The following is a 25,132-nucleotide window of genomic DNA, read 5'->3' as shown; positions in this document are numbered from 1 at the left end:
CTTCTGCGTCTGTGTTTACAATTTTGTCATTAAATCTTAGTTGAAAAAAAGTCGCCCTGTATATATTTTTATACTCATATAAGACTTCAGGTTGTTACTCACCGATAATAATCCCAGTACAAAGTACTAAAAAAACCGACTTCAAAAGTACGTGGAATTACATCTATTTGCTAAGTTTCATTGAAATATCCCCTAGTTCGCCACTATATAGGACTTGATACTGGAGATTATAAAAATAGGTTCTCAATACGACACTACTCAAAGTATATCGAGAGAAAAACGCCTTGAATTGGAGAAATAGCAAAATCAACTAAATAATTGCTAAAAGTAATTGCTCCTAAATTAAATTTAGGCGCTATTTATAAAAATGATTCTTCATGCGTGAACAGCCACCTTTTGAGGTGGATGATTTTCTACGAAATGAAATGGGACCACTATGTAAATACCCCCTTTCCAACAAAAAAGAATCATGAAAATCGGTTCACAAATACCGGAGTTATCGCGTAACATACATACAAAAAAACAAACAAAAAAAGAACATACAGTCGAAGTGAGAACCTCCTCCTTTTTTGAAGTCGGTTAAAAATAGAAAACTAACTTCCAGATATGGTGGAAAATGTATGGTGGTGCGTGGTTCGATGACAGTTGCAAACCGCTGTTTAAAAGGCTGAACATATTACCTTTGCCATGCATGTACATTAGGGATATCTGCGTATTTGTCAACTCTTCTCCACAAAATTTTAAAACACGCGGTGAAGTCATTCAAAGGCAAACTAGATCAAAAATTATGAATCTCTTATATCAACCTCGTTGCCATAAAGTATATATAAGAATAACTGCTTCAACATGTGTATAATTATTTACAATAAATTACCAAACGAAATTAAATTGTTACAAGGACATACTTTTAAATTAAAATTGACAAAATGCCTCTTTTGAATTGAATAACTGCCTCTGTGGCCGAACGGTTACCATGCCGGACTGCCACGCAGAGGTCCCAGGTTCGATTCCCGGGCCGGGAGAAATGTTTGTATGCCTACAATTATTTCTCTCGTGAGTTTGGGTGTAATTTGTGGTTGTCTATATGTGTGTCCATGGCACCCGCGACACAGGGTTTACCTAGTGCGGGGCTATGTTGAGTGTGCGCGTTATTTATTTATTTATTTAAACAAAATGGCTGTTGACACATTGCTTCTATAGTAATAAATAATACTTAGAATTTACAAATTCATTACATTAATTAGAAACTATAGAGACTAAAGAAACATTGAATCCCACTAATATTTGCACATCTGCTTGCAGGTTGAATACAATGTACCTAATTTTACTTAAGACCTTTGTAATTACTGTATTCTGGCAAATAAACGTATTCTATTCTATTCTATAAAAAAATATTTATACCGTTGTATACGGATAGGTTTCAAAGCAAAAGGAAACATACGAGATCACCTGAATGTGGAAATTATAAATATGTGATCAACAGCTTGCAAAAACTATAATTTGGGCTTGCGATTCGGATATCCTAATACACGCCATATCCGGACTTCGTTAGATTTTGGTATTCGGATTTAGCAATTTTTACGATTCAGATAATTCAAATATTTTGAATATTAAATAAACAGTTTCAAAACAACTTTCATTAGGGTGTTCCAAAGATATAGGTCGCAGTACAACTATAATTTTATGTCAAAATACACATATTATATCCTTTAAAAAATTGTGACGAGTCGTGCCCGCACCAGACGCGACCCGCCACAAAGCGCCGCGCCCCGGCCGGCCGCAGGACGCAACACTAGCTGCGCTGGCGATAGTAGGCGAGAAGCGCGCACCGAGAACGAGGACCGATGTTATAGAAGGCCGCCAGCCGGAACGAGCGACACACTCGCTTGAGGAACCTCCAACGGGTGAAGGGGTGAGAGCAACCAGTTGCGCGTGACCAAGGTGTGCCCACGCCGTGTAGACACATTGCTCATTATGGTGAACCACATTTAAATTCGCGGGCTCGCAATTTCATTCCACGGCCATAAGGTGCCTGACTCACAGACACAATCACACCAATTTTCTGATCTCAAATTAGATAATTTTTTGTACTGAGTGACATACTAGGGTAACGATAAATCTGAGGCAAGACCAGAACCAACTTAAAAATGTTCGTTTCCTAAATAGGCCCAAATGGAGAATCGAACCCGGAACCTCCTCCTCGAGCGCCCGTAGTACCTATTCACCACTGTAGCACCGAAGCGCATAAGTACACCCCATAATCTACACCCAACCACGCGCTGCAGTCTGAGGCCGACTCCGCCGTAGGTTTACTTTTATTTTAACTTCCGCATAGCAGAAACATGCAGTTTATAAGTTTATATCAACACCACGATTTGTAGCACCCATCTTTGACACGATATGACTAAACTGGTAATTATTAATGATACGAGTAATAATAATGTTGAAACCCTGATTATATTTACTTAGTCATCATTTAAATATCTGCTGTAGTAGTTTTTAATATCTGTATATCTAATCTAGTAAGTAATTATTTAAAACAAACTCACCTTTGTCGATAAAATATTTTGTGCCAACAGAGTCATCAGAAAGTTTTGGAGACATATGATCTCAAGGGTTTCATACCAGTTTATGTTGTGCTCCTTCAGCAGCAGAGTCATTATTTCCAGCGTCAAAGAGAGCAATTTCACGTCTTCAGGGGACGTCAAAGTAACGGGAAACTTATCCCCATCCTCACATGCAACATAAATTCGCAACACGTAAAACAAGGCTTGGTACACGATTCCTGCTTGAGTACCACTCAAATGACCTTTCAGTGTCATCAGCTGCTTTATCGTCTCTATCACAATTTTCTTTCTGTTACTACAAGCCATCATCGCCGCTCTGAATGAGTAGCCAACCTTAACAATATGCTCTGTCGTCATATCAACGATCTTATTGTAGTACAAATCCAAATGTTCTAATCCTTTCTTGTCGTTGCTTTTACCAAATTCTTCGTAGCAATGCATGATCAAAGGATTTAGCAGCAACATCATAAACTGGTTTCGAATTTCAAAGGTTCTTCCGTATCTCTCAAATTCTATATTTTTCACTTTGGACCAAAACAAAATATTTTGCCTGAAGAAATCTAATGCAGCTAGTATTAAACGTTTTTCGAGTATTAAATAATGAATCATATTGTAGTACAATGTTATGATATCATTAGCGGCCTTCGGACATGTGTCTTTGAATTTAGGTTCTAGAATCACTTGCAACTTTAAACGAATAAAAATGTGATACAGCAACAAAACTGTATCAGGATCTCTAGACACCTCCATCATTATTTGGAATGGAGACTTCATTAAGTCAATTCTTGTCAGAAAAAATTTCATCACCTTGTTTGGTTTGCCCAATTCCGTATCGTTGAGAATCATTAGTAAAACGTGGAGATTTGGAACCATCGGTTCGTATATATTTTTTTCGGCTTCCACGTCAATGACTTTGCATTGATATTTAGACAGGCAATCTTGAGTTTCTACAGGTTCAAGAATGAACTGAAGCACTTCACAAAGTGCTCCATCTTCTCCGTATTCGTTTAGCTTCCAGGTCAACTTCGCTATGTATTGGCAGCAAGCGTGAAGTATTGTCTTCGGAAACGTATGAAGGTCTGGTAAGAAAACACGAGTCCATATTTTGTGCTGAATGACCCAGCTTAGACCTGTGTAATGAGAGATTTGAGCTGTAAAAAGTTTTAAGCCTGACATGTAAATGGTAGGTGTCGACCCCCTCACTGCATCGAACAGTTTAAGAGCTATCTCTTCGAATCCCTGCATCTGTTGAAGTTTGTTGAAGTGAAGTTCGTTCTTGAAGAGGATTGTTGCCACCTCCAAGATCAGCGCCTTGACTAAGGTCGACGTATTTCCAATGTTCGCTAGTGCGTAGAGGATGAGTTCGGAAAAGAATGACGAATCGAAAATTTTTTCAGCATCTGTAACAATACAATGATTTTTTAAACGTAAACTAAAACTCTTAATTACGAGTACCCGTAGCCACAATCTTGCCTAATGTTATGCGATAATATGACCGACGATTCTGCAGTCTGCGACGACGTCATGGATAAACCTAACACATTAAATGATTTTTTTATTGAATGGGTATTCAATTATTTTTTTGTGAAATTACTTCACTACTTTGTTATAATAATTAATACAAAGATCGAACACTCAGAAAAAATTCGTTCGATCCGATCGTTGAAAAACCAAATACAAAGACGCAACGAAGGCACATAGAAAAATTCGTGAGGTCCGCTGGTTCGTTCCGCTAGAAGACGTCGGTTCGAATCAAGCCGGATCGAAGGAATTTTTTCTGAGTGTTCGATCTTTGTATTAACAATTATAACATTCAATGAAGTTTGACAAACCCCAGGTCCTTGCAAAAAAAGTCCGTTATCTAACCAGGATGCTGCGAAATGCCATTGCAATTTAAAATATATATTATAAAAAAAAAAGAAAAAAAATGTGGTCGGATAAGTAATTCATTTAGTTCTAAATCACAAAATGCAATACCATCTAATGTTTGTATAGGTACTTAACTAAACACTGCTAAAAATGGAAAAATAAAAAAAATTAAAAAAAAATCAACCAACTTCAAAAACCACAAATAGCATGTTTTATACCAATACGGTAGCGCGAAAATGACCCTAGTTCGAGCAAAGGCGAAGGTGGCACCTCGGCGCACGCGAAGCATCCCGCGCCTTGTACTACTGGCTGCATTCATCCGAGCGATGCGATTTGTTAAACTAAGACTTTCCGATGATATAAAATACCACCGCGGGTAATATTCTTGTGCGGCTATCGTTCATGTACTCCAAAACAATACAATAAGGCATTTTCCTAGGATTATACTGAATTTGCAATTGCAATGATTTTCCGAGACCTATAGTTGGCACGCGTCAGGCGCTAACTTACCACTTCTATTGTATTTATTGTTCTGTGCTTTCTACGTTGACCCGGCCGGGGATCGAACCCGGGACTTCAGAGATGGCGACACCATGAAACCGACATGCAAGCCACGCGACCACGGAGTTCGTCTATTTAATATGTCGGAGGGAGAACGAGAGGCGTTATCGTTGGCCGATACCCTGATTGCTTATCACCGAGATATGCATTCATTTGACAACAGTTGAAAGAAAATAAAGTCTTACAAGGAAGGTTTTGCATTAATCGAGTAATAACCTAAAATTGATTTGTGTAAGAGTGATGTCTTGTTGTAATTAAGTTTCTGTATTATTAATGCTCTTTTTAGATATCTTTAATCTAAGTGGGTACTTTTCGGGTTAGTTTTCTTTACCTGATTTCAGTGGCCATTTTTATTATTTAAATAATATTCGAGTCGTGAAATATTGAATAATGTTTCAGGTTACTACATTTGAATATTAAATAATATCTATTTCATGATAATATTGTACTATATTTAAATAAATATTTAAAGAAATTGGCACTGCGAATTTAGGTAGAAACATTATCCTGGAAATTACCCAAGTCCGTTTTGGGAAACTGTACCTAAATGCAATTTAGCTGAATTGCAGAATTATTGAGAAAACAAACATTGAAAGTTAAAAGTAGGTAATTAATAATATCGTATACACTCATAACCCCGCACTAAGAAAGCCCTGTGTCGTGGGTGCCATAGACTACTCACGAGAGAAGTCAATCAACAAATCTTAAAAAGAGAAATCAATGTACAAATCTTTCTCCCGGCCCGCGAATCGAACCCGGGAATTTTGAGTGGCAGTCCAGCATGGTAACCGTTCGCCACGGAGACATTAAAAAAATACTGCAATGAATCTTATTGCGAATAATGCATTGGATTAACGTCATTACTTTTATTTATACATATTTGTAATCCATTTATAAACGAGAATATATATTTATGGGTATCGTTCAGTGTATTTTTAACTTTAAAAGCGTGTTTTCTCAATTGCAAAACTTTAAGTTAGGGCAGTATTCGCAGAGTACGTGAAGTAGATATCTACGTAATTAATATATTACTTACCTTTATCTGGACAATCCTCCAAATACCTGAGCAGATTTTCAGCATAATAATTGTTTATTTCAAAACCTGGCTGAAATAACTTTACAAAAACATCGTTAATTTTATTTTTATAATTTGTTAACTCCATCTTTATTCAATCACCCTAACCAACGGCTGTTCACTCTATCGCCTTTTTTATAACTTTAATCACAATTTGCAGTTATCTAACAAAGGTTACACAGCTATCTTATCTCTCTGTTTTACAAAATACTACGAAATAATGTACGTACGTCTACAGCATGGGTTCACAAACATATTTTGCCTACTGCCCACTTTGAGAATAAATTATTTTTTAGCGCCCCCATTTTTTCACCTACTTAAAAACCACTATAACTTCAAATAAAATTAATTATTGTGAGCTGTATTAGCGGAGATTAAACATTCATTCTAAACGAGACTTACTATAACCCGAAGAGTTAACTTGAGACCTGAGCGCAGTAGGTAGTACACAACGGCGCTCAGGTCTCAAGTTAACTCTTGCGGGCTACACCTGCCAATGAGAATGATTATTGAAACGCAGCTTTATAGTATTCAGACAGAGTACCTTTTATCCAAAATATAACAAACAATCGATTCTTATATAAAAACTAATGTGAAGAATGAATCTGTTTAATAAGTTTGTTGAACGATTGACCACAATCCAGGGTACAATTGCGGGATCGGTTTTTGTAGCCAAAATTCTTGGTAGCCATTTTTGAACTTGATTTTTATTTCCTCGTTCGTTGTCAATTCAATAAGTTCTTCTTCCAGCTGAGGTGATATTGCTGTGTTGACATTTGAAAACGGATCCAACACCCAGTCTGGTATTTCCAAGTTCAAAATGTCTTGGTGTCAGATTTGATACGTAGGCATTTTCGCAAATGCACAAATGATCTACTCGCCTCCTTTCTATTCCTATCCTAAAAAACGCACTGATTTGAGGGTAAGATTTCGCCCCCGTCAAAAAAAAAGGATATTCCCCGTTGTGCCGGGCCCTGTTGCAACTACTCTGTGAGAGACCAGAGTGGGCGGCGCGACAATCCCCTAACACCTGGGCATACGCATAAACACCAGCAACCGACACATCTATCGAGGGAACAACTCAAGGTCAGTCAGTGCGTTCGCCCTATTCCATTTTGGCCCAGTCACAGCATGGTCCTTCGAGCCGGATAGCGTGGTTCTTTGAGCCGAATAGCTTGATCCTCTGAATCCTGTTTCATCCATCCTATCCGCATTATCTCTAATCAAAATCCATTTACGTAATCATTTGTGCAAATCTACATTTTTATCAAACACATTCGTTCTCAAATTATTTTCCTACATTTGGCGGTAGATAATTCTCATTTTCATATTTTACGCAAGTTAATACGTTCATTTTGTGACATTGTCTCTGGTAACATTATTCTTTGCTTAGAGTATGGAAAAAAAATTAAATCTTTGCTTTAATTGACAATCATCGTCAATCGTCAATTCATTCCGTTCAATAATTCAACATAGAAATTTTTTTTGTCTGTGACTTTGGACATTTCATTCATGCCAATACTCTATGACAAGTGACATTTATTTGTGAACGAGTTCACATCATAACTTCATGGCTCTGGACTGAAAAAAACGGTTTCCTTTAGTTTTTTTCACCTTAGAAAAAAAATGTTTTTTAACAATACACAGGGTCGTATTCAAGAACTCTACTCAATGCTCAAGACAGGACTTGAGCAGCCTTGAGTATGATTTCAAGCACTGGAAATACGACCCTAATGGCAAGGACTTGAGTATGATTTCTAGTCCTTTGAATCATACTCAAGTCCTGAGTTGAGCATTGAGTATAGTTCTAGAATATGACCCTAAGCGTGCCACATTTTTTGTACCCACTATGACGTCACAAGAACTATTTAGTGATGGAAACCACCTTTCGCTCGCTCTACATCGATTGATTGAGCGGAATATGCGTAACACGCGTGGAATTCACACTATTCAAGTAGGTAATCGATTCTAAATAGAAAAATTTTTGTCCAAGTATTTGTTGATTACAAATAGTCGTAATATTAATATAGTAGAAAAATACTAGAATAAGATAGTTAGTCCTTTATTTTACTTGTTTTAAAAAAATGTTGATTACTTAAAAAATTAAGAGTTTAATTTTGAATCGACTTTAAATATTAAAATTGTCCTCCTTTAAAAATGAGCTTATAATAGAAGACCTTTTGTAATAGAAGACCTTATCGATTAACTTAAATGATGAAAACGAACGTCAATATATGAACCTGCGACTGCCTTAATTAATTTTACTAGATGGTTTTTTGTTGGTAATTGATCAAATTGATGAATGGCAATGCAAATGAAAATGTTACTGCTGACAAAATATGGTAAAATCTTATTAATCAGAAGAGGTTTACTTAATGACGGCCTCGTATCAAATTTTTGTGATTTGTTAATTATTTCTCGGATTTCTAACTCTGCTACTCTGCATATTAGGATGGCATCTTAGGTGGTATAAACTAGCCCAACTTCGTCCTTGAAAGCGTCTTTTGTAAAAAAGTTAATTCTTTTTTTGTCTTACTCGTACTACATGTCCGGCCATGTACGTAAACGTTATAATAAAAGAGTTATAGAATATTTTTATAATATTGCTAAGGTCATAATAATTTTCGTCCCTTTGTTTTCGAAATCGATCGGAATCGAGAACAGTGTTGCCTAATGTTAAATTATGCCAAAGAAATGTATAAGCGGCCGTACCACGAAACTGAGTGCATTATACAAAAGTGCGTTTGTTCGATAATCATGGCGTATTAACAAAGGATCACAAATATATTGCACCAAGTAAAAGCAACAATGTATGACAAATATGAGGCATACACTCGGATACATATTTGTTTTCTCGAAATTCATACAAAACCAAAATAATTGTTTTTAAAATAAACTATGCATCTTCAGATTATAAAATTACTTGTCCGTGGTTGAAAACGTCCCTGTTTACCCACAGTTATGGTGCTTTTGCAGTTTATAATGGCAAAATTATGCATTTTTCGCGTTTTCGAATGGTGTTTATCTATGATAATGTGATGTGCTTTAATGTTAAAGTCGCGTCATAGTACGAACTAATACGAGCAGTAAATAATACGAGCGAATGAATAGTCACAAAGCTGCCAATGAAACATAGTTTTAACATTATAATAAGCTTACTTTAAGTGCGTTATGGCACGAAAAGTCAATGTAAGGTTAAAGTAACATTGTTTTAAGAGGTTGTGGCAGGCCCCCAGGTGATTACGAATAACATCGATTCGTAATCACCTGGGGGCCTGCCACAATTAAATAAAAAAAAAGAATTGTGGATTTTTTTCGATTTTTTTTAGTGATTTGGGTTCAATTTCGGATATAGAATGACCTTTGCAAATATGTCGAGAATACAATTCAACATATTGTATAATTCTAAGCAAAAAGTGTATAATATAGCTCCATAGATCCAGAGTTACAGCTCTTGAAAATGTACGTGGTTCATAGTCGACCACCCTATTCTACGTTCGTACATACATGTAAACATAACGTCCAAAAACATTACCTCTATATACCTGCTGAGGTCGTTAGGTAAAAAGAGTAGGATGTGGTGGGACTGAAGAGGTAAACACGTACGAGGCGTCTAAAAAAAAACACGGTAAAACCTGTAACTGCGAGTACATACTTAAATGAAATAAGAACAATTATAACCTTGGCTGCGGCACTAAGCAGGTAAGCAAGAATTTAGGATTCCAACAATTTTTGTCATGTCCATATATTATAAGGTGGAATGACAGTAGGTTCAAGGCAAGAAAAGACAAGGCAAAGTGAGTAGAAAGGTTGTATCATAATATACACTGGATAACATTCAAAAATTTATTTTGCGTGGAGAACAAAATAGTTTTTTAAATTATAATTTTAATCTTTTTTATGACGTTTCTTATCATGAGAGGTACGCATTAAAGTACATACGACCACTTGGTTAAATTTAATATATTCGCATACCTTTTTACTCGTACTTTTCACATACATACAAAACATTCATTCCGGTATGTTTCCTTTGAGTATACAACATCTAAGTACGATCCTGTTGTTTTAAGTTCACGTTTATGGCTTCCACCCAACTCGCTCTAGGTACCTACTTCGTGTTCATGACGGGTCTTTAACACCAATAATTTGCGACCCTCCCTTCTACCTTTTAAGTGTTGGAAAAGGTGAACCTGAATAAGTTTCATGGATCTTGTTAAGTTGGACTGTAAGATTTTCAAAGGCTGCTCGTTGTACGATATTGGAAACTTGGTCGAACCGTAGAACATTCGACGCGGATTCTCGGCGTCAGTGGCCGACGTGGCGCAACAGGATTGTGACGTGACTTGGTTCGTGTTTCAGGTTAGTGAATTTGTATGTTCTGCATGTGCTACCTGCTTATGTATGACCGTACAATACCTCCACACGTTTTTGAATGCTCAGTTTGATTACAAGGAGCGAGCTGATGCTAGATGTAGGTAGCATGAATAACTTTTTTTTCGAATATGTGTTTAATCGTTTCGATTCGACTAGTTTATCATATGATCAGAATGGTACGGACGGCAGCATATCAAGCTACCTATTGCCGGATCTTGTTCCGTTGCTCTGAAGGCAATATTCAATCAAAAGTGTACCTATACCTTGATGTGCTGTTGACTGTACTTACAAAAAACAGCTTCATGCAGAAGCTCAATCAGAGGACACAAAAATTTTAAACCGCGAAAGGAAATAGTTATAGCTTGACAATTCAGATTTAAATCCAACTCTGTGCCGCTTACGATAAGAACGGTCCAAAGCGCAGTGTCAAGCTAGACGTGCTCTTGACTGTACCCACATGAGAAAAAGTAAACTGTACCTACGTAGGTATATTCTACTTAAATATTCACTTATGAGTGTTCTTTCAAATAAAAAGCAATACTTAATTCCTATTGGAATGTATTGTCAACCATTTACCTAGTTCTCACGTAACTTGCAATGTTATCGAGCCACAGGTGCGCGGGGCGAGAGCGCGACCGGCGCGTCTCATGTTACGTCACCGTCCACCGCTAGCGATAATCTCGTACCGCCAGTTTCATTCAGCGGATCCATTTATTTGCATCTGCTATCGACAACTCGCTGAATAGGAGCTACCTACGTATACGCGTCGCCTAGTTAGCTTATATAGTTACCTACGTGCTTACTTAGAAGAACATCTCAATCGCGCTGGCGAGCCGCGGTGAGTTACGTAACTATAATATTTATATAGGTACCTAACGAAAATACCTTCAATTTACTTTTACTCTTATATAACGTTAAAGGGTCATTAAGTGACTGTCACGTAACTACTAAATGGTAATATCGTATGATTTGGGCCTAAAACGCGTTTTAATAAACGTTTGCAGGTAGGTACCTACATTTATATGACCAACATTAAATTGTCAGTTCGCGAGTTCTTTGAAACTTGATATTCATAGTGACAGTGTATGAATATGATGCCGTATTTTACAAGAAACCGGCAATGTAATATTCCTTATTTACCACAGTCTTGTATCTTAAAATATTTCAAACCCGAAACTTTAAAATTGATTGAGACATTCAAACCGTAAGCAGTACCTATACAACACGCTTTACTTATAGGTTATGATGATAGTTACCCATAAATGAAATTATTAAGTAATTTGCTCAAGACAATCTATAGTATCGCACATATGAATTTGTTCTGCATTTTGTTACGACGATATTTTATTATGTTTACCTACTTAGGTACTTACAGTAACATAGTTACGTAAGATGTAGTTTAATTTACCTTTTATAAAACATACCTACATTTATAATAAGCGTCTGACGCAATCGTCTCCGATTTCAATAGGTTTGTACGAGTACTAGTTATAGCGGCGAGTAGATACGGGCTGATATTTGTCCGCCATTCTATTGACCTGTCGTCGGTCGGGGATAGTGCAATTACGCGTACCGGACTTCGGACACAATGTAGCAATTCGAGTTTGGCACGCTAGTGCACGTAGTTGCGCGTCAGGGACCTGGGCCCTGATTTTAATTGAAATCGGAGTCGATCGGTTCGGGTACTCGGGTGGCCCATCCGCAATATTATGCGCCTCGCCGACTCGACGCCTCGACGACTCGAGTCCTCGACTCGGAAAAGGCGCCGTTTCCGATCGGGAGAGGCAATCAAAATCAGGCCCCTAACACTAGTTAGGGGCCTGATTTTGAGGGCGGGTGTTGACCACAACAGAAAGTCAAAAATCGGTTAATAACAATACCGCGGATCTGGCGTCAGGTGCAGAGATGGGCAGTGGATTAAACCGTAATCTGCCTGCCTGGGTTTTAAACAAAGTCAAAGATTATCTATTCCATAGGTAAAATAAATTTACACTTGAAAACGTCACATTTAAGCTACTGCTCGTTCACTACGCTGACCTCCCTTAGAGGAACCAGCAAGAAACTCTAGGGATTGCTCTTTTCAAATAAACTTAAACGCTATGGAATACACTTTGAATCAAATTTGTGTGGATTCTGGAGCCGTGTCGTCTTTCCATACATCTTTATTTAACACGTAGTCTTCAATTTTGTAATATGTTTTTCGATCAAAATATTTTTAATGTAGTTTTTAAACTTAGGAAATGATAAACTTAATATATGCTCCGGAATCTTATTGTAAAAATGTATACAGTTACCCATAAAAGAGTTGTTTACCTTGGTTAAACGAAATCGTGGTACCATGAGTTTGGACTTAGCTCTTAGGTCTAATATTATGGATATCTTCTTTCTTATTCAAATTATGTATATCTTTACGGGCATATAAAACATTTACTCACCCCCGCATCGCTAGTCGATCTACCACTAGTAAACCCGTATTGTTCACTATGAAAAATATGATTCCTACAGAAATAGGACAGTAACTGAGTTGGCATAACCTTTTCGAATATTTTACTTAAAGTTGGTAAAACTAAAACTTTACTATAGGCCTATAGTTGCTGGGATCAACTTTCCTACCGCTTTTGAATAAGGGAATAACCTTGCTGTATTTCATTAAATCGGGAAAAACACCTTCGTCAACGCACCTATTGAAAGCTACAGGTAAATGTGTGGTAATTGGATCAATAATTAAGTCTATGACTTTAGTTGATATGCCCCAGAGATCTTCAGTTTTTTTAACATGTATTTAAATTAAAAAGCTTTTATGACGTCTTGTGGATTAACATGACGGAAATTAAATAAACTGCCACAAACGTTAACATTTTCCTTTAGGAGATCAATAGCAAGAGAAGAGGAGGAATTTAATGATTCTGTAGTGTTCACAGCAATTTCCGAAAAGAACGATTCAAAAGCTTGGGCTACTTTATCTTTAGATTTTATAAGTTTACTGTCTAATTCTAAAACTATATCTCTATCGTGTTGTTTAACCCTGCCTGACTCTTTGTTTATTATGCTCCAAGTAGTTTTAGATTTATTTATCGATTGTCTAATTTTGTCGCTGTGAAACTTAACCTTAGCAGCTACACAAACTTTTTTAAATGTTTTTGAATAAATTCTAACATATTCTATGAAATTGGAATTAGTATTATAAATTTTCATAGCATATAGCTCATAGAAACGAGACCTACTCTTATGAATACTTACTGTTGCCCAGTCGTTGAATTTGGTCTCTCTATGGAAAGTTAATGTTTTAGATTTAAATATATTATCAAATTGATTTTTAATTAAACCAAATATCGTGCTATATAAAGTATTTGGAACCTCCGGTATATGGGGTATGGAATTTAAACTATTGCCAATATAATTTTGACGGTCTGCAGAGAAATTGGCCTACCTTCTTGCTCATTTTACAATTAAAAGAATGGTCTGATCTTAAGCTATTTATTATTGATTTAGACACTGCGCTCTCTGTTACAAAAGAACAAGTAGAAGAGGAGGCAGTGATGCGAGTTGGTTCTAAGAAAAGATTAATCAAGTTAAAACTTTGAAATAGTGAGTCTTACAGAAGTAGAACAGTTTTTCAACAGGTTTACATTGAAATTTCCACATATTACTTCGTTTTTTTTGGTTGGAAAAATCCGCTTTAAACTGTCTTCCATAATTAATAAAAATTCTTCCATAAAAAACAAACTCGTTAAAATTAGCAGGTTGGCCTGTATACACATAAGACGACAAACTGATCCAATTCCACACATGAAATCTCAATAGTTCGTTCAGTAGAAAGATCTGTGATATCCTTACGCTCTTTAAATTTTAAGTTACGTTTAATAATAATCATGGATCCGCCTCTACTTAAGCTCTTTTTTATGAATGAACTGACTATTACACGTTTCTATCTAAACCGGTTTTAACCCGTTTCGGTCCAATTTGTGGGCGGATACCGTTATACCCGGTAATAAATTAATTTCTGTACAGTTATGGTAACAAAACTGTCTAAATTGCATTACAATCAATAATCGTTTAATTGGAATCTACATTGTAACAAAACACATTAAAAATACAGTTTAGCTAAATATGTGGATAATGTTGTTGATTGTACGTGTACTCGTGTTATTTAGTTTCACAACGAATATAATGTTATCATTTTCAAGGCATATTGAAAATAAATAAATAAAATGAAAATGTTTTAAACCCCGACACAAAGCAAGTGTATTCCAATAAAGTCACCATCAGGAAGCTAACAACCATCTACTCGTCGTGACCAATTTATTGAGCCCAAACATAACAGTTCTGTTGTAAGAAGTCGCGAAGTTGGGTGGGTTCGTGGATCTGCAGAAAGAAATGCCGGTACAATACAATACAAACGGGTTTTATCTAGAAAAATCTACCTCGTAAAACTTTTGATAAATAATTGATACAAAATTAAAGAACTACCGTCGATACACAAGACATACTCCAAACGAATGAGCCCAAACACGTTAATTCTGCTGTAAGTAGTCCAGGGGTCGGGCAGACCGCGGACTATCCTAGCTGCAGCACCAAATCCGGGTTACCATATTATGGTAATGTTATGGGATTTTCATAGTACTTATACCGATATCCAAATAAATATCTATTGTAGTCAGTCCATAGACGACATAAATTAAAGCTTACTGTGCAAAAATGGAAGTCGTTAGCTATTAAAATAACAAGGTAATAATAATAACGTTAAAACCCTCTCCTGTAAAATTTGGTTCGGTGTAGATACGCGCCTTTACCAATGCTGCGTATGTAGTTTTGTACTATCGCCGACGTTGTATATATATACTGAATTACTAACGAATATTTTTATTGTCAGAGCGGTTTTGTAAAAATTTAAGAGAAGGGAATGATATTGTCGACAGGTGTGAAGCGTACAGCGAGGCGAAAGAACGAGCAAGATGCAGGGCGGAAGTGCGATGTGGTTCCGTCACGGACTTCGGCTACACGATAACCCGGCGTTGCACGACGCACTGCGCGACCTCGCCGGCGCGCCTTTCTTCCCGGTGTTCGTATTCGACGGAGAGACCGCCGGGACAAAGCTGGTGGGCTACAACCGCATGCGCTACCTGCTCGAGGCGCTCGAAGACCTCAACCGGCAGTTCCAGAGGAGCGGGGGAAAGCTCATCATGGTCAAGGGACAGCCCGAGGCCGTGTTCCGCCGGCTGTGGGAGGAATTCGGTACGATCGCTGATCTACGTCGCCGACGTATCGTCGCAGGCAATGCTCCCTATTCCTCCCGTTGGCAGGCATTCGCAGGCTGTGCTTCGAGCAGGACTGCGAGCCGGTGTGGCGCGCGCGCGACGAGCGCGTGGCGCGCGCGTGCCGCGACGCGGGCGTCGAGTGCCGCGAGCACGTCTCGCACACGCTGTGGGCGCCCGACGCGGTCATCGGCGCCAACGGCGGCATCCCGCCGCTCACCTACCAGATGTTCCTCGTAAGCGCCCGCAGGCGTCGAGCTCTCGCCGACGGCGCGGCCGAGGCCTTAACCCGTCCCCGCTTGCAGCACACGGTGGCGACGATCGGCGACCCGCCGCGGCCCGTGGCCGACGCCGACCTGCGCGGCGTCACCTTCGGCGCTCTGCCGCGGAGTTTCTACGAGGAGTTCACCGTCTTCGACAAGGTACCCGTTCGACTACGTACTAATCCCGTTCCGATTGTAGAGGTAGACGCTATTTGCGTAACTTCCACGTTTACTGTCTTGTCATAAGCGCGTACAAAAAAAACTAAAAATAAACAAATTATTATAAAGACGTTGGATGCAGCTATAGTAAGTACCCAAGTCGTAATAAACATATGTGTGCTCGGTGCGAGCGACGTTTGCACAAAATCAAAACAAAGAACAAAAAGTAACGAGAATGGACACTCTCCGCCCCTCCCTGGATTTAGATACTGCACCATGCACCACACCCCGCACACTGACGGTCACATTGACTGAACGACAACGAGGCTGTCGGCGCGGCGACCCGTTTTCGCGCTAAGACGGCTGTGATGTTTGAATGTAGAAAACTAAATTATTCATTACGGAACTTGTACGTTAATATTATTACATTGTTATAGGTACATTACCTACTATTTATAATGGTCGTGAATAGTGTTGTGTACGTCTGTTCATCATCATCTAAACGGAATAAACAGATGAGTTTGTTTCGTTTTCCGAAAGATGAAAAAAACTTACATCTGAAACTCATTCAGTTATTGTTTTTTTTTTATTTAGTGCATAGAAATACACATATAATACAGAAGTTATGGCAACTTAGGGAGCTAGTAGACAAAGGTTCTCAAATTTTCAATTTGTATTGCCGATAAATATTATTGATAAAATTGATAAACTTCGACACGCAATTTCAAATACCTTGGTTACCTTATCTAAAAGTACCTGTCCAAAATACAACATTTTAAGTGCTTTTAATATATTTTTAAAAGAAATCTTCAATATTATTCTTATTAGTAAATTAATGAAAAATATAATGTTATATGGATATAAATACCTAATGAACATGTGTAATTATTACGATTCTATTAATAGAATTATAGATAACAGATTCAGGTTAGAATTTTCACAATGTTGCCGCTCTGACCACGTAACGTGATTGTACGAGAAAGTGATGGGTAACCTTGCCACTTCACGCACACATTTACGCCTACGCCTTACTGTATGCAGTAGTATTAGTCGTAGGTAAATAACTTTCAACCGTTGTATGAAGTGTCCGGGGTGTGATTAAAGCACTCATTTTCGAGATAGCAAGATGCGGTGCGAAACAGCAATTAAACAATGTGAATATACTTATTGTAAATTAACGCACACACGCAAACACTCAACATAGCCCCGCACTAGGGAAACCCTGTGTCGCGGGTGCCATGGACACACACATAGACAACCACAAATTACAACCAAACTCACGAGAGAAATAAATTTAGGCCATACAAACATTTCTCCCGGCCCGGGAATCGAACCTGGGACCTCTGCGTGGCAGTCCGGCATGGTAACCGTTCGGCCACGGAGGCAGTTAAATTGCATAGTGTATTCGGTGTTTGAATGCGTGTGCGGTGTAAATGCACTGTAGAGAAGAAAATTGAATAATCGAAGAATGTAAATTCTTCATCGGATTTTTGAAAAATCAGATAAAAATATGATATTTCCCAGTTCCCAGGTCGTGGAAGCTTGCAAACGTGCAACCTGTTCCGAAAAAGGGAAGCTGAGCTGACCCTGTCAACTATAGACCTATCCCAGCCACTTCCATACTCTGCAAGACTATGGAAAGTGTTGTACCTTGAAGACAACGACCTCCTCAGTGATCGCTAGTACGGATTCCGACGAGGGCGATCTACTGGGGATCTTGTTTATGCCTGTCACATATGGAGCGAATCTATAGAAAAGCAAGGCGAAGCACTTGCAGGGTCTTTGGACATTTCTAAAGCCTTTGACAGGGTCTGGCACGTAAGCCTTTTAAGTAAGCTTCCCTCTTATGGGCTTCCCCTTGGACCTTTAAGGCTACTCTTCCGAACATATGGCGATAGATGGCGGAGTTCCTCAGGGTTCTGTACTGTCTGCAAGTCTCTTTCTGCTGCATATCAATGATATGTTAATTCCAGGTACCATTGCGTATGCTAATGACAGCACAGTTGTAGATAGGTACTTGACCAATGCAAGGGTCAGTGGATAGGAAATTCAGTCTTGTCGAGAGTCCATGGTTAGCCGTTTGGATTTGACACTCCAGGCTGTCTCCGATTGTGGCGATACCAGTTTTGTCAATTTAACGCTACCAAAACGCAGGCGTGTCTATTCTCCACAAAACGGAGTCCTTTTGAGCTGACTCCGACTTTTCGTGATATATCCATACCGATAGCCGACTGTCTCCAGCTACTTGGGATGGACCTGTAGTTCAATTTGAACTTCGGCAGATACAAGTATCTGCCGAATTGAATGGATTCAAGAGTTCATGGCCAAAAGTGCAGCAAGGAAGCTTGGCATCCTTTCCAGGGTGAGGCGTTACTTGATGCCTATGATCTAAATCACTAATCAATCTAAATATCTAGATAGACGCCGCAAGTGTACGTACTTCGCGTGGCCAATGTAAGTGAAATACACCTAGTTGCCGCTGCTCTGCTACACTTCAAAACGAGCTCGACCGTTATCGTAGATAAACACCAGTCGAAAACGCGAAAAATGCACAATTGTACCATTATAAAATGCAAAAGCACCATAACTGTAAACGAGTAAACAGGGACGTTTTTGTAATCAGAAGATGCATAATTTATTTTAAAAACAATTATTTTTATTTTGTATGAATTTCGAGAAAACAAATATGCAACAGAGTGTAAGCCTCGTGATTTGTGAAACATTGCGGCTTTTACTTGGTGGAAATATATTTGTGATCCTTTGTTAAAACACCATGAATACCGAACGAACGCACTTTCGTAGGTACCTATAATGCATTCGGTTTCGTGGTACGGCCGCTTGTAAATGTTTTTGGCCAAATTTAACATTTAGTGATGCATACGTTTGTCAACACTGTTTTCGATTCTGTTCGATTTTGAAAACAAAGGGACGAAAATTATTAGGAATTTACATTGACTTATAATTGTAAGTCAATGGGAATTTAGCATATTATAAAAATATTCCATAACTCTTTTGCTATAACGTTTAGTAACGTTTCGTTTTTTTTTTCAGTTTTGTAGTATCTATTCTCAGTAGTACCTGTAATTTCGATATATAATTTTTGCAACACGTCGCCTCGAATGTCCGAATATAGTGAGCAAATAATTACATACATCGCCGGATATGTAGTACGAGTAATACAAAAAAATATATGTATAATGCAAAGAATTAACAATGCGCTGTCTTTACAAAAACCTGGAGTTGGTCATACGTATGAGTTTGTTGCTTTCGAGGACGAAGGTGGTCTAGTTTATCCCAACTAAGACGCTATCCAAATATGATGAGTAGCAGAGTTAGACATCCGATAATTAATAAACGAATCACAAAAATCTTACACAAGGCCGTCATTAAGTAAACCTCTTCTGTAAGATTTTACCATATTTTGTCAGCAGTAACATTTTCAGTTGTCTTGCCATTCATCAATTTGATCAATCAACAACAGAAAACTATCTAGTACAATTAAATAAGACAGTCGTAAATTCATATATTGACGTGCGTTTTCATTGTTTAAGTTAATCGACAAGATCTTCTATTACAAAAAGATGTTCTATAATAAACTCATTTTACTGTAAGGACAATAATTTTAAAGGCCCAAGTTATAACGTTCAGGGAACAAGTCTGCAGGCAGGGAATTCCACTCCATAGCCATTCGCCATATACTTAAATGTAGAAGCGTAACGCTTCGCGCGTTTCTTTGGAATATCCACAACATATAGGTGGAACCCAAGCCTACGCCTAGTCCCCCGATGATGGAAAGGGGAAGGCGGAATTAAATCGTGTAATTCCATCGCACACTCTCCGTGATATATCCTGTGAAATACCGATAAGCAGGCAACTTTACGGGGGTGTTCAAGGCTCTGCAGCTTCGCCGCCCCTAATACCGAGTCATCTATAAACTTCTTGGCACGATTGTCAATTGAATCCAAAGTGGCCAGTTGATATGTAGCAGAGCCATCCCAAAGGTGGCAGCAGTACTATCCAAAAGGTGGCAGCAGTACTATCCAAAAGGTGGCAGCAGTACTCCATGCACGACCGGACTTGTCCGTGGTACAGCTGAAGCAACTGTCCCGGTATTTGAGGGTCACTATAATCAAAACTAACGTGAAACTAATAAGTCATCTATACGCACGCGACTCCATATTTAACAAGCTTGTACACGGTAAAAACAGATTACTTAGAAAAAGACAAAATTCTTTTTATGAAGAAAAATTTATTTAATCCAACAAACCGATCCTCTCCCTATAGACGCTAGAGAATAATTACTTGATAATAGTAAAAAAACGTCTCAAAAGTGTATTTTTGTTATAAGACAGAAATATTTAATCCAAGAGCAAATTAATTTACTTCAAGTCACAAAGCCACTCTAGATTAGAGGTGGGTGATAAATAACGTCACGATGATCCGCCGTCAAACAGAATCACCGTGTCTCGTTCCGAAGGAACGACGTTCCAAAGTCACATAGGTGTTCCTCCGTTCCAATAGCTATCCCCGTCACTCAAATCACGACATACGTATTTGATACAATGCGCGATCTCCGTTCCGTGGTGACTGAGCGCGCCACTCGTTGCAGTTCTCTTCAAATCGGGCCATTTCGGCGATGGGAGTGAGTGAGATAGGATGACTTTCTTTGCTCACTCACAAGGATCGTAAATGCTTATTACTACTAGAAAGGGCAGATGAAAAAAATCTGCAGCAGTTACTGTAAACCTATTTATTAAAAAACGTAAATATTTTTGTATATTTGTTTTGTATATTATAGGAAGAGTTGGTATTTTATATTTATGTATAACCTACTTTGTATATTCTACATACATTACACTTTATTGCTATTTTTAACAATCCAAAGATTCGCATTAAATAAGTAAAAAACAAAATTACATTAAATACAAAATCAACTTTTTGAATGGAATTGAAACTTATTACAAAGGGAGTAAAAACTTAAATCATTCTATAAAAAACGGCTATATGTATTAGAAAGAAGCCGCTGGCTAAAACGGTAAATCGTGATGTAAGTTATAGGCGTGACAAGGTCACGGAAGTAACAGTCGTGACAAAATCACGGTGATTTATCCCCGTGATTTTTTTGGAACCGGAACGACAGTCACGGCGATAGAAATGTAACGCAATTCCCCATGTCTACTCTAGATTCAACAAAATATTAATTTGTTATTAGAAATGTCCGATTTTGATTTGAAAAAAAAAAAGAATGAAAATTGAGAGGTACTTAATTATTTGACGAAAGATTTATATTTACTAATATCAAAATGGGTAAATTTATAGGGTTATGGACCCAAAAGTATGTCTCACTGGCGTGATAGCAACCAGTTCAGTGCCATTCAGTGCCGTATAAACGCTACAGCTGCAGAAAGCACTAACAATTCCAAATATGTGAGATGACTTTATATTATCGAAGTTAACAAAACGATAACGCGTTTCAGAGTACAACTAATGCCATCTAGCAGTGGCGTGATGGAACTAATTGCATGTTAAAGTTGTGCTTGTTACAAATGTAGTTGGATTTCATGCTGTAACCAAATTTCTTAAAATATAACTATGAATATAAATAACACCCTAACAAACTAGAGATACTACGTATTGTTTCTTAGGGTAAATGACTGTTTATGATTTTTATGATTACAAGCACGAGTAAAAGTAATCGTTACCGCGTGCGCCTTCGGCGACATGTCACGACAAGATTGACTATGAAAACGCAACGAAATGTTGCTTTAAGAATATACTCTAGAATTTAGAATATTAATCTGAATAGAAAACTACTTCTTTTTTTGTTTAAGAATATATTTTCTTAAAATACACCCAAGAAATTTTGAATTCATTTAAGATTATTTAAATTTGATGTAAGAGGTAAAAATTTCTTGATGTAAGTAATGTCCAATTAATTGATTAGAAATGAAATAAAATTGCTCTTTCTTATTAGTAGAAATCCTTTTTTTCTGTGTACTATTTGCCTGTAATCTGAATTGCGCTAACACTGTTGTCTGCGGTGTACAGACTCCGAAACCGGAGGATCTCGGCGTGTTCCTGGAGGACGAGGACGTCCGCATGATCCGCTGGGTGGGCGGCGAGGGCGCGGCGCTCAAGCAGATGGACGACAGGCTCGTCGTTGAGCGCGAGACTTTCTGCAGGTGACAAACAACTTGCTATTTCGGATCTTACAGAAAACGATCGAGCGGCTCGTTATTACACTTGTTTGAGTGGCGTCGTAGGCATTGGACGAGAAGAGGTGTAATGCGGTTGTTTTATTATGAAATGAATAATTGACTTGGCAGAAATGAATTCCGAATATCGTACGTCGTTGCAGGGGCTCGTACCTGCCGACGCACGGCAGCCCCGATCTGCTGGGCCCGCCCGTCTCGCTGAGCCCCGCGCTGCGCTTCGGCTGCCTGTCCGTCCGGAAGTGAGTACCTACGTCCGGCGTTACTTTCGCTGCGTCCGCCTACAAGCAGCTTTCACTACCGGCTTTTTTGTTTTTCATTATTAAGGTATTTTACTTGAACGCTATAAAGAGATACATACATGGATAAGAACATTTTATTTAATGTGGTAGGTTCTACTGGGCGTTGCAGGATCTGTTCCAGCAGGTGCACCAGGGTCGCCTCTCGGGTGCACATTTCATCACCGGTACGTATTTCGCGGCTCGTAATATGACAGCGTAGCGTGCTGACCGTGTCGCGCGTAGTTGTGTTTTTAAGAGGGTCGAAAAGGTAAATTAATACGGTCGACCGGAAGTTAATTTCCTAGTAAATATACGACACAAATGTAAAAGTGAGCAACGCTTCAATTCGAATCGACCCGACCGTGTCGAATTCCGCAGGTCAGCTGATCTGGCGCGAGTACTTCTACACGATGAGCGTGAACAACCCCAACTACGGGCAGATCGCCGGCAACCCGATCTGCCTCGACATCCCGTGGAAGAGCCCCGAGGGCGACGAGCTGGAGAGGTGAGCGCGGGGCGAGGCCGGCTCGGGCGGGCTCGGGCTCGGGCTGGGACGAGGGTGACGAGGGCGCCGTCGGCAGGTGGCGCGCGGGCCGCACGGGCTTCCCGTTCGTGGACGCGGCCATGCGCCAGCTGCGCGCCGAGGGCTGGCTGCACCACGTCGTGCGCAACGCCGTGGCGTCGTTCCTCACGCGCGGCACGCTGTGGCTGTCGTGGGAGCACGGGCTGCGCCACTTCCTCAAGTACCTGCTGGACGCCGACTGGTCGGTGTGCGCCGGCAACTGGATGTGGGTGTCGTCCAGCGCCTTCGAGGCGCTGCTGGACTCCGGCGCCTGCGCCTGCCCCGTGCGCCTGGGCCGGCGCCTGGACCCGTCGGGCGAGTACGTGCGGCGCTACGTGCCCGAGCTGGCGCGGCTGCCGGCGCGCTTCGTGTACGAGCCGTGGCGCGCGCCGCTGGCCGAGCAGCAGCGCGCGCAGTGCGTGGTGGGGCGCGACTACCCCGCGCCGCTGGCCGACCCCGCGGCCGCCGGCGCCGCCAACGCGCGCGCCATGCGGCGCCTGCGCGACGCGCTGCAGCGCGCGCCGCCGCACTGCTGCCCCTCGGACGCCGACGAGGTGCGCCGCTTCATGTGGCTGCACGACGAGCCGCAGCCGCTCGCCGCCGCCTCCGACTAGGCGCCGGCGCCGCCCCTTCTGCCCCTCCCGCTTGACTCAGTTATGGCGAACGCCGCGCTTTCGTTTCCGAGGACCGCTCCTGCGGCAGGTCGCCGACTCGCTTGCGCAAGAACGAGCCCGGGACCTGCGAGAAGCGATGCAAATCACAAAACATTTGACAGGAAAACGGTTTCTCCGAACCGCTTTCCTTATTTCATCCGATGAGAAATCCCGAACGGACGTAAGACTGCGACTAATACGAGTAAATATGTTTTAATTTAATTATAATTTCCGTTATTAATCAGTATTAAATTTTTTTTTTTTTAAATGCTGTTCAAATAAAAATATTTTGCAAAAACATACATAGCGTAAAGCATAGCATATTCTGTTAAAAATTAAAATAAGGAATGAAATTAATTACTTTTTTGAACATAAAAAATACATTAATATTACATATTCAAAAATCCGCCACCACCACTACACAACACCTACATTTCAAAATCCTATTATTTTACCTCCGTACCGCTCACTCACTCATGTTTTCAATATTAGAGTATGGTGAAGTTCGTTGTCCCCGCCTCCCCTCTTGTGGGACAAGAACGTAAAGGACGCTTATGTATATTAAATATACCTGATTAACAACTTCACCACCTTGGTCACCCATGACCAAGGGCCTGTAAAGAGCCTGAAATCTCAGGTTTGTTTGAAAAAACAATTATATGCGATTCAGACCCAAAAAATAATTTCAATAGGTACTCAATACTCAATATATTTCTTGCATTCATATGGTAAATATGTCTTAAATATAAAATAATGCTACACATATAAGCCCTTTATTAGGGATAACAATAACAGCAGAGGTAGGCCGAGGTTTCAATTATTAATTATTATTTATAATTATAATTGTTATTTATCAAATAATAATATTAAAAAAAATATCATATAATAATAAAGAAATACGTCATATTATGAGTAGAATTATGTCACTTGAAAGTTTGAATTTAATTGGATTATAAATATAGATATATTATAATTATATACTATAAAGTCATGCCACTGTAGTGCTACTACAGTAGCATAACCCTACAGTATATAATTAACATTTATTTATTATTCAAATTTATTATAATGTTATTATTTTTATTTGTCATCAAAGTATTCATTTAAATTATAATAGCATTTATTAATAAGATGTAATTTTAATTTATTTAGAAACAATTATACAGAATAGAATATTTTTCCTCGCTTTTAATAATGGGCGGGAGCTCATTGAATATCCTCACCGACATCGAGTGGGGACTTGAGCTGTGTATGTGTAGCTGAGATCGTGGCAGAAGCAATCAATTGCGTGGTCTTCTAAA

At 39.3% G+C, this 25,132-nt stretch overlaps 2 protein-coding genes across 3 annotated transcripts in view; one reads left to right on the top strand and one right to left on the bottom strand.

Moving 5' to 3' along the window:
• The window catches only part of LOC113233912, a 20,799-nt gene extending 14,639 nt beyond the window's left edge, over positions 1 to 6,160 (bottom strand). The window contains exons 1-2 of the mRNA XM_026469146.1: positions 6,034 to 6,160; positions 2,550 to 3,967 (exon numbers count right to left, since the gene is read on the bottom strand). Coding sequence (XP_026324931.1) covers positions 2,550 to 3,967; positions 6,034 to 6,160 — 1,545 coding nt within the window. The remainder of the gene's footprint in view (positions 1 to 2,549; positions 3,968 to 6,033) is intronic.
• Positions 6,161 to 10,093: 3,933 nt separating this feature from the next.
• LOC113233746 (cryptochrome-1) lies at positions 10,094 to 24,013 on the top strand. 2 transcript variants are annotated; one of them, XM_026468934.1, is made up of 9 exons: positions 10,094 to 10,431; positions 15,366 to 15,681; positions 15,750 to 15,937; positions 16,007 to 16,123; positions 22,172 to 22,305; positions 22,482 to 22,577; positions 22,728 to 22,801; positions 22,995 to 23,121; positions 23,198 to 24,013. In XM_026468934.1, the coding sequence occupies exons 2-9, from the start codon at positions 15,402 to 15,404 to the stop codon at positions 23,790 to 23,792; spliced, it is 1,611 nt and encodes a 536-aa protein (XP_026324719.1). In that variant the 5' UTR covers positions 10,094 to 10,431; positions 15,366 to 15,401; the 3' UTR covers positions 23,793 to 24,013. The 2 variants fall into 2 exon arrangements, with proteins under 2 accessions (XP_026324719.1, XP_026324720.1); XM_026468935.1 differs by lacking the exon at positions 10,094 to 10,431 and adding an exon at positions 11,058 to 11,284.
• The last annotated feature ends 1,119 nt before the right edge of the window (positions 24,014 to 25,132 follow it).

The sequence above is a fragment of the Hyposmocoma kahamanoa genome, unplaced genomic scaffold, assembly GCF_003589595.1.
Source record: "Hyposmocoma kahamanoa isolate Upper Pololo Valley unplaced genomic scaffold, ASM358959v1 80, whole genome shotgun sequence".
NCBI lineage: Eukaryota > Metazoa > Arthropoda > Insecta > Lepidoptera > Cosmopterigidae > Hyposmocoma > Hyposmocoma kahamanoa.
This window is presented reverse-complemented; position numbering and strand designations above follow the sequence as displayed.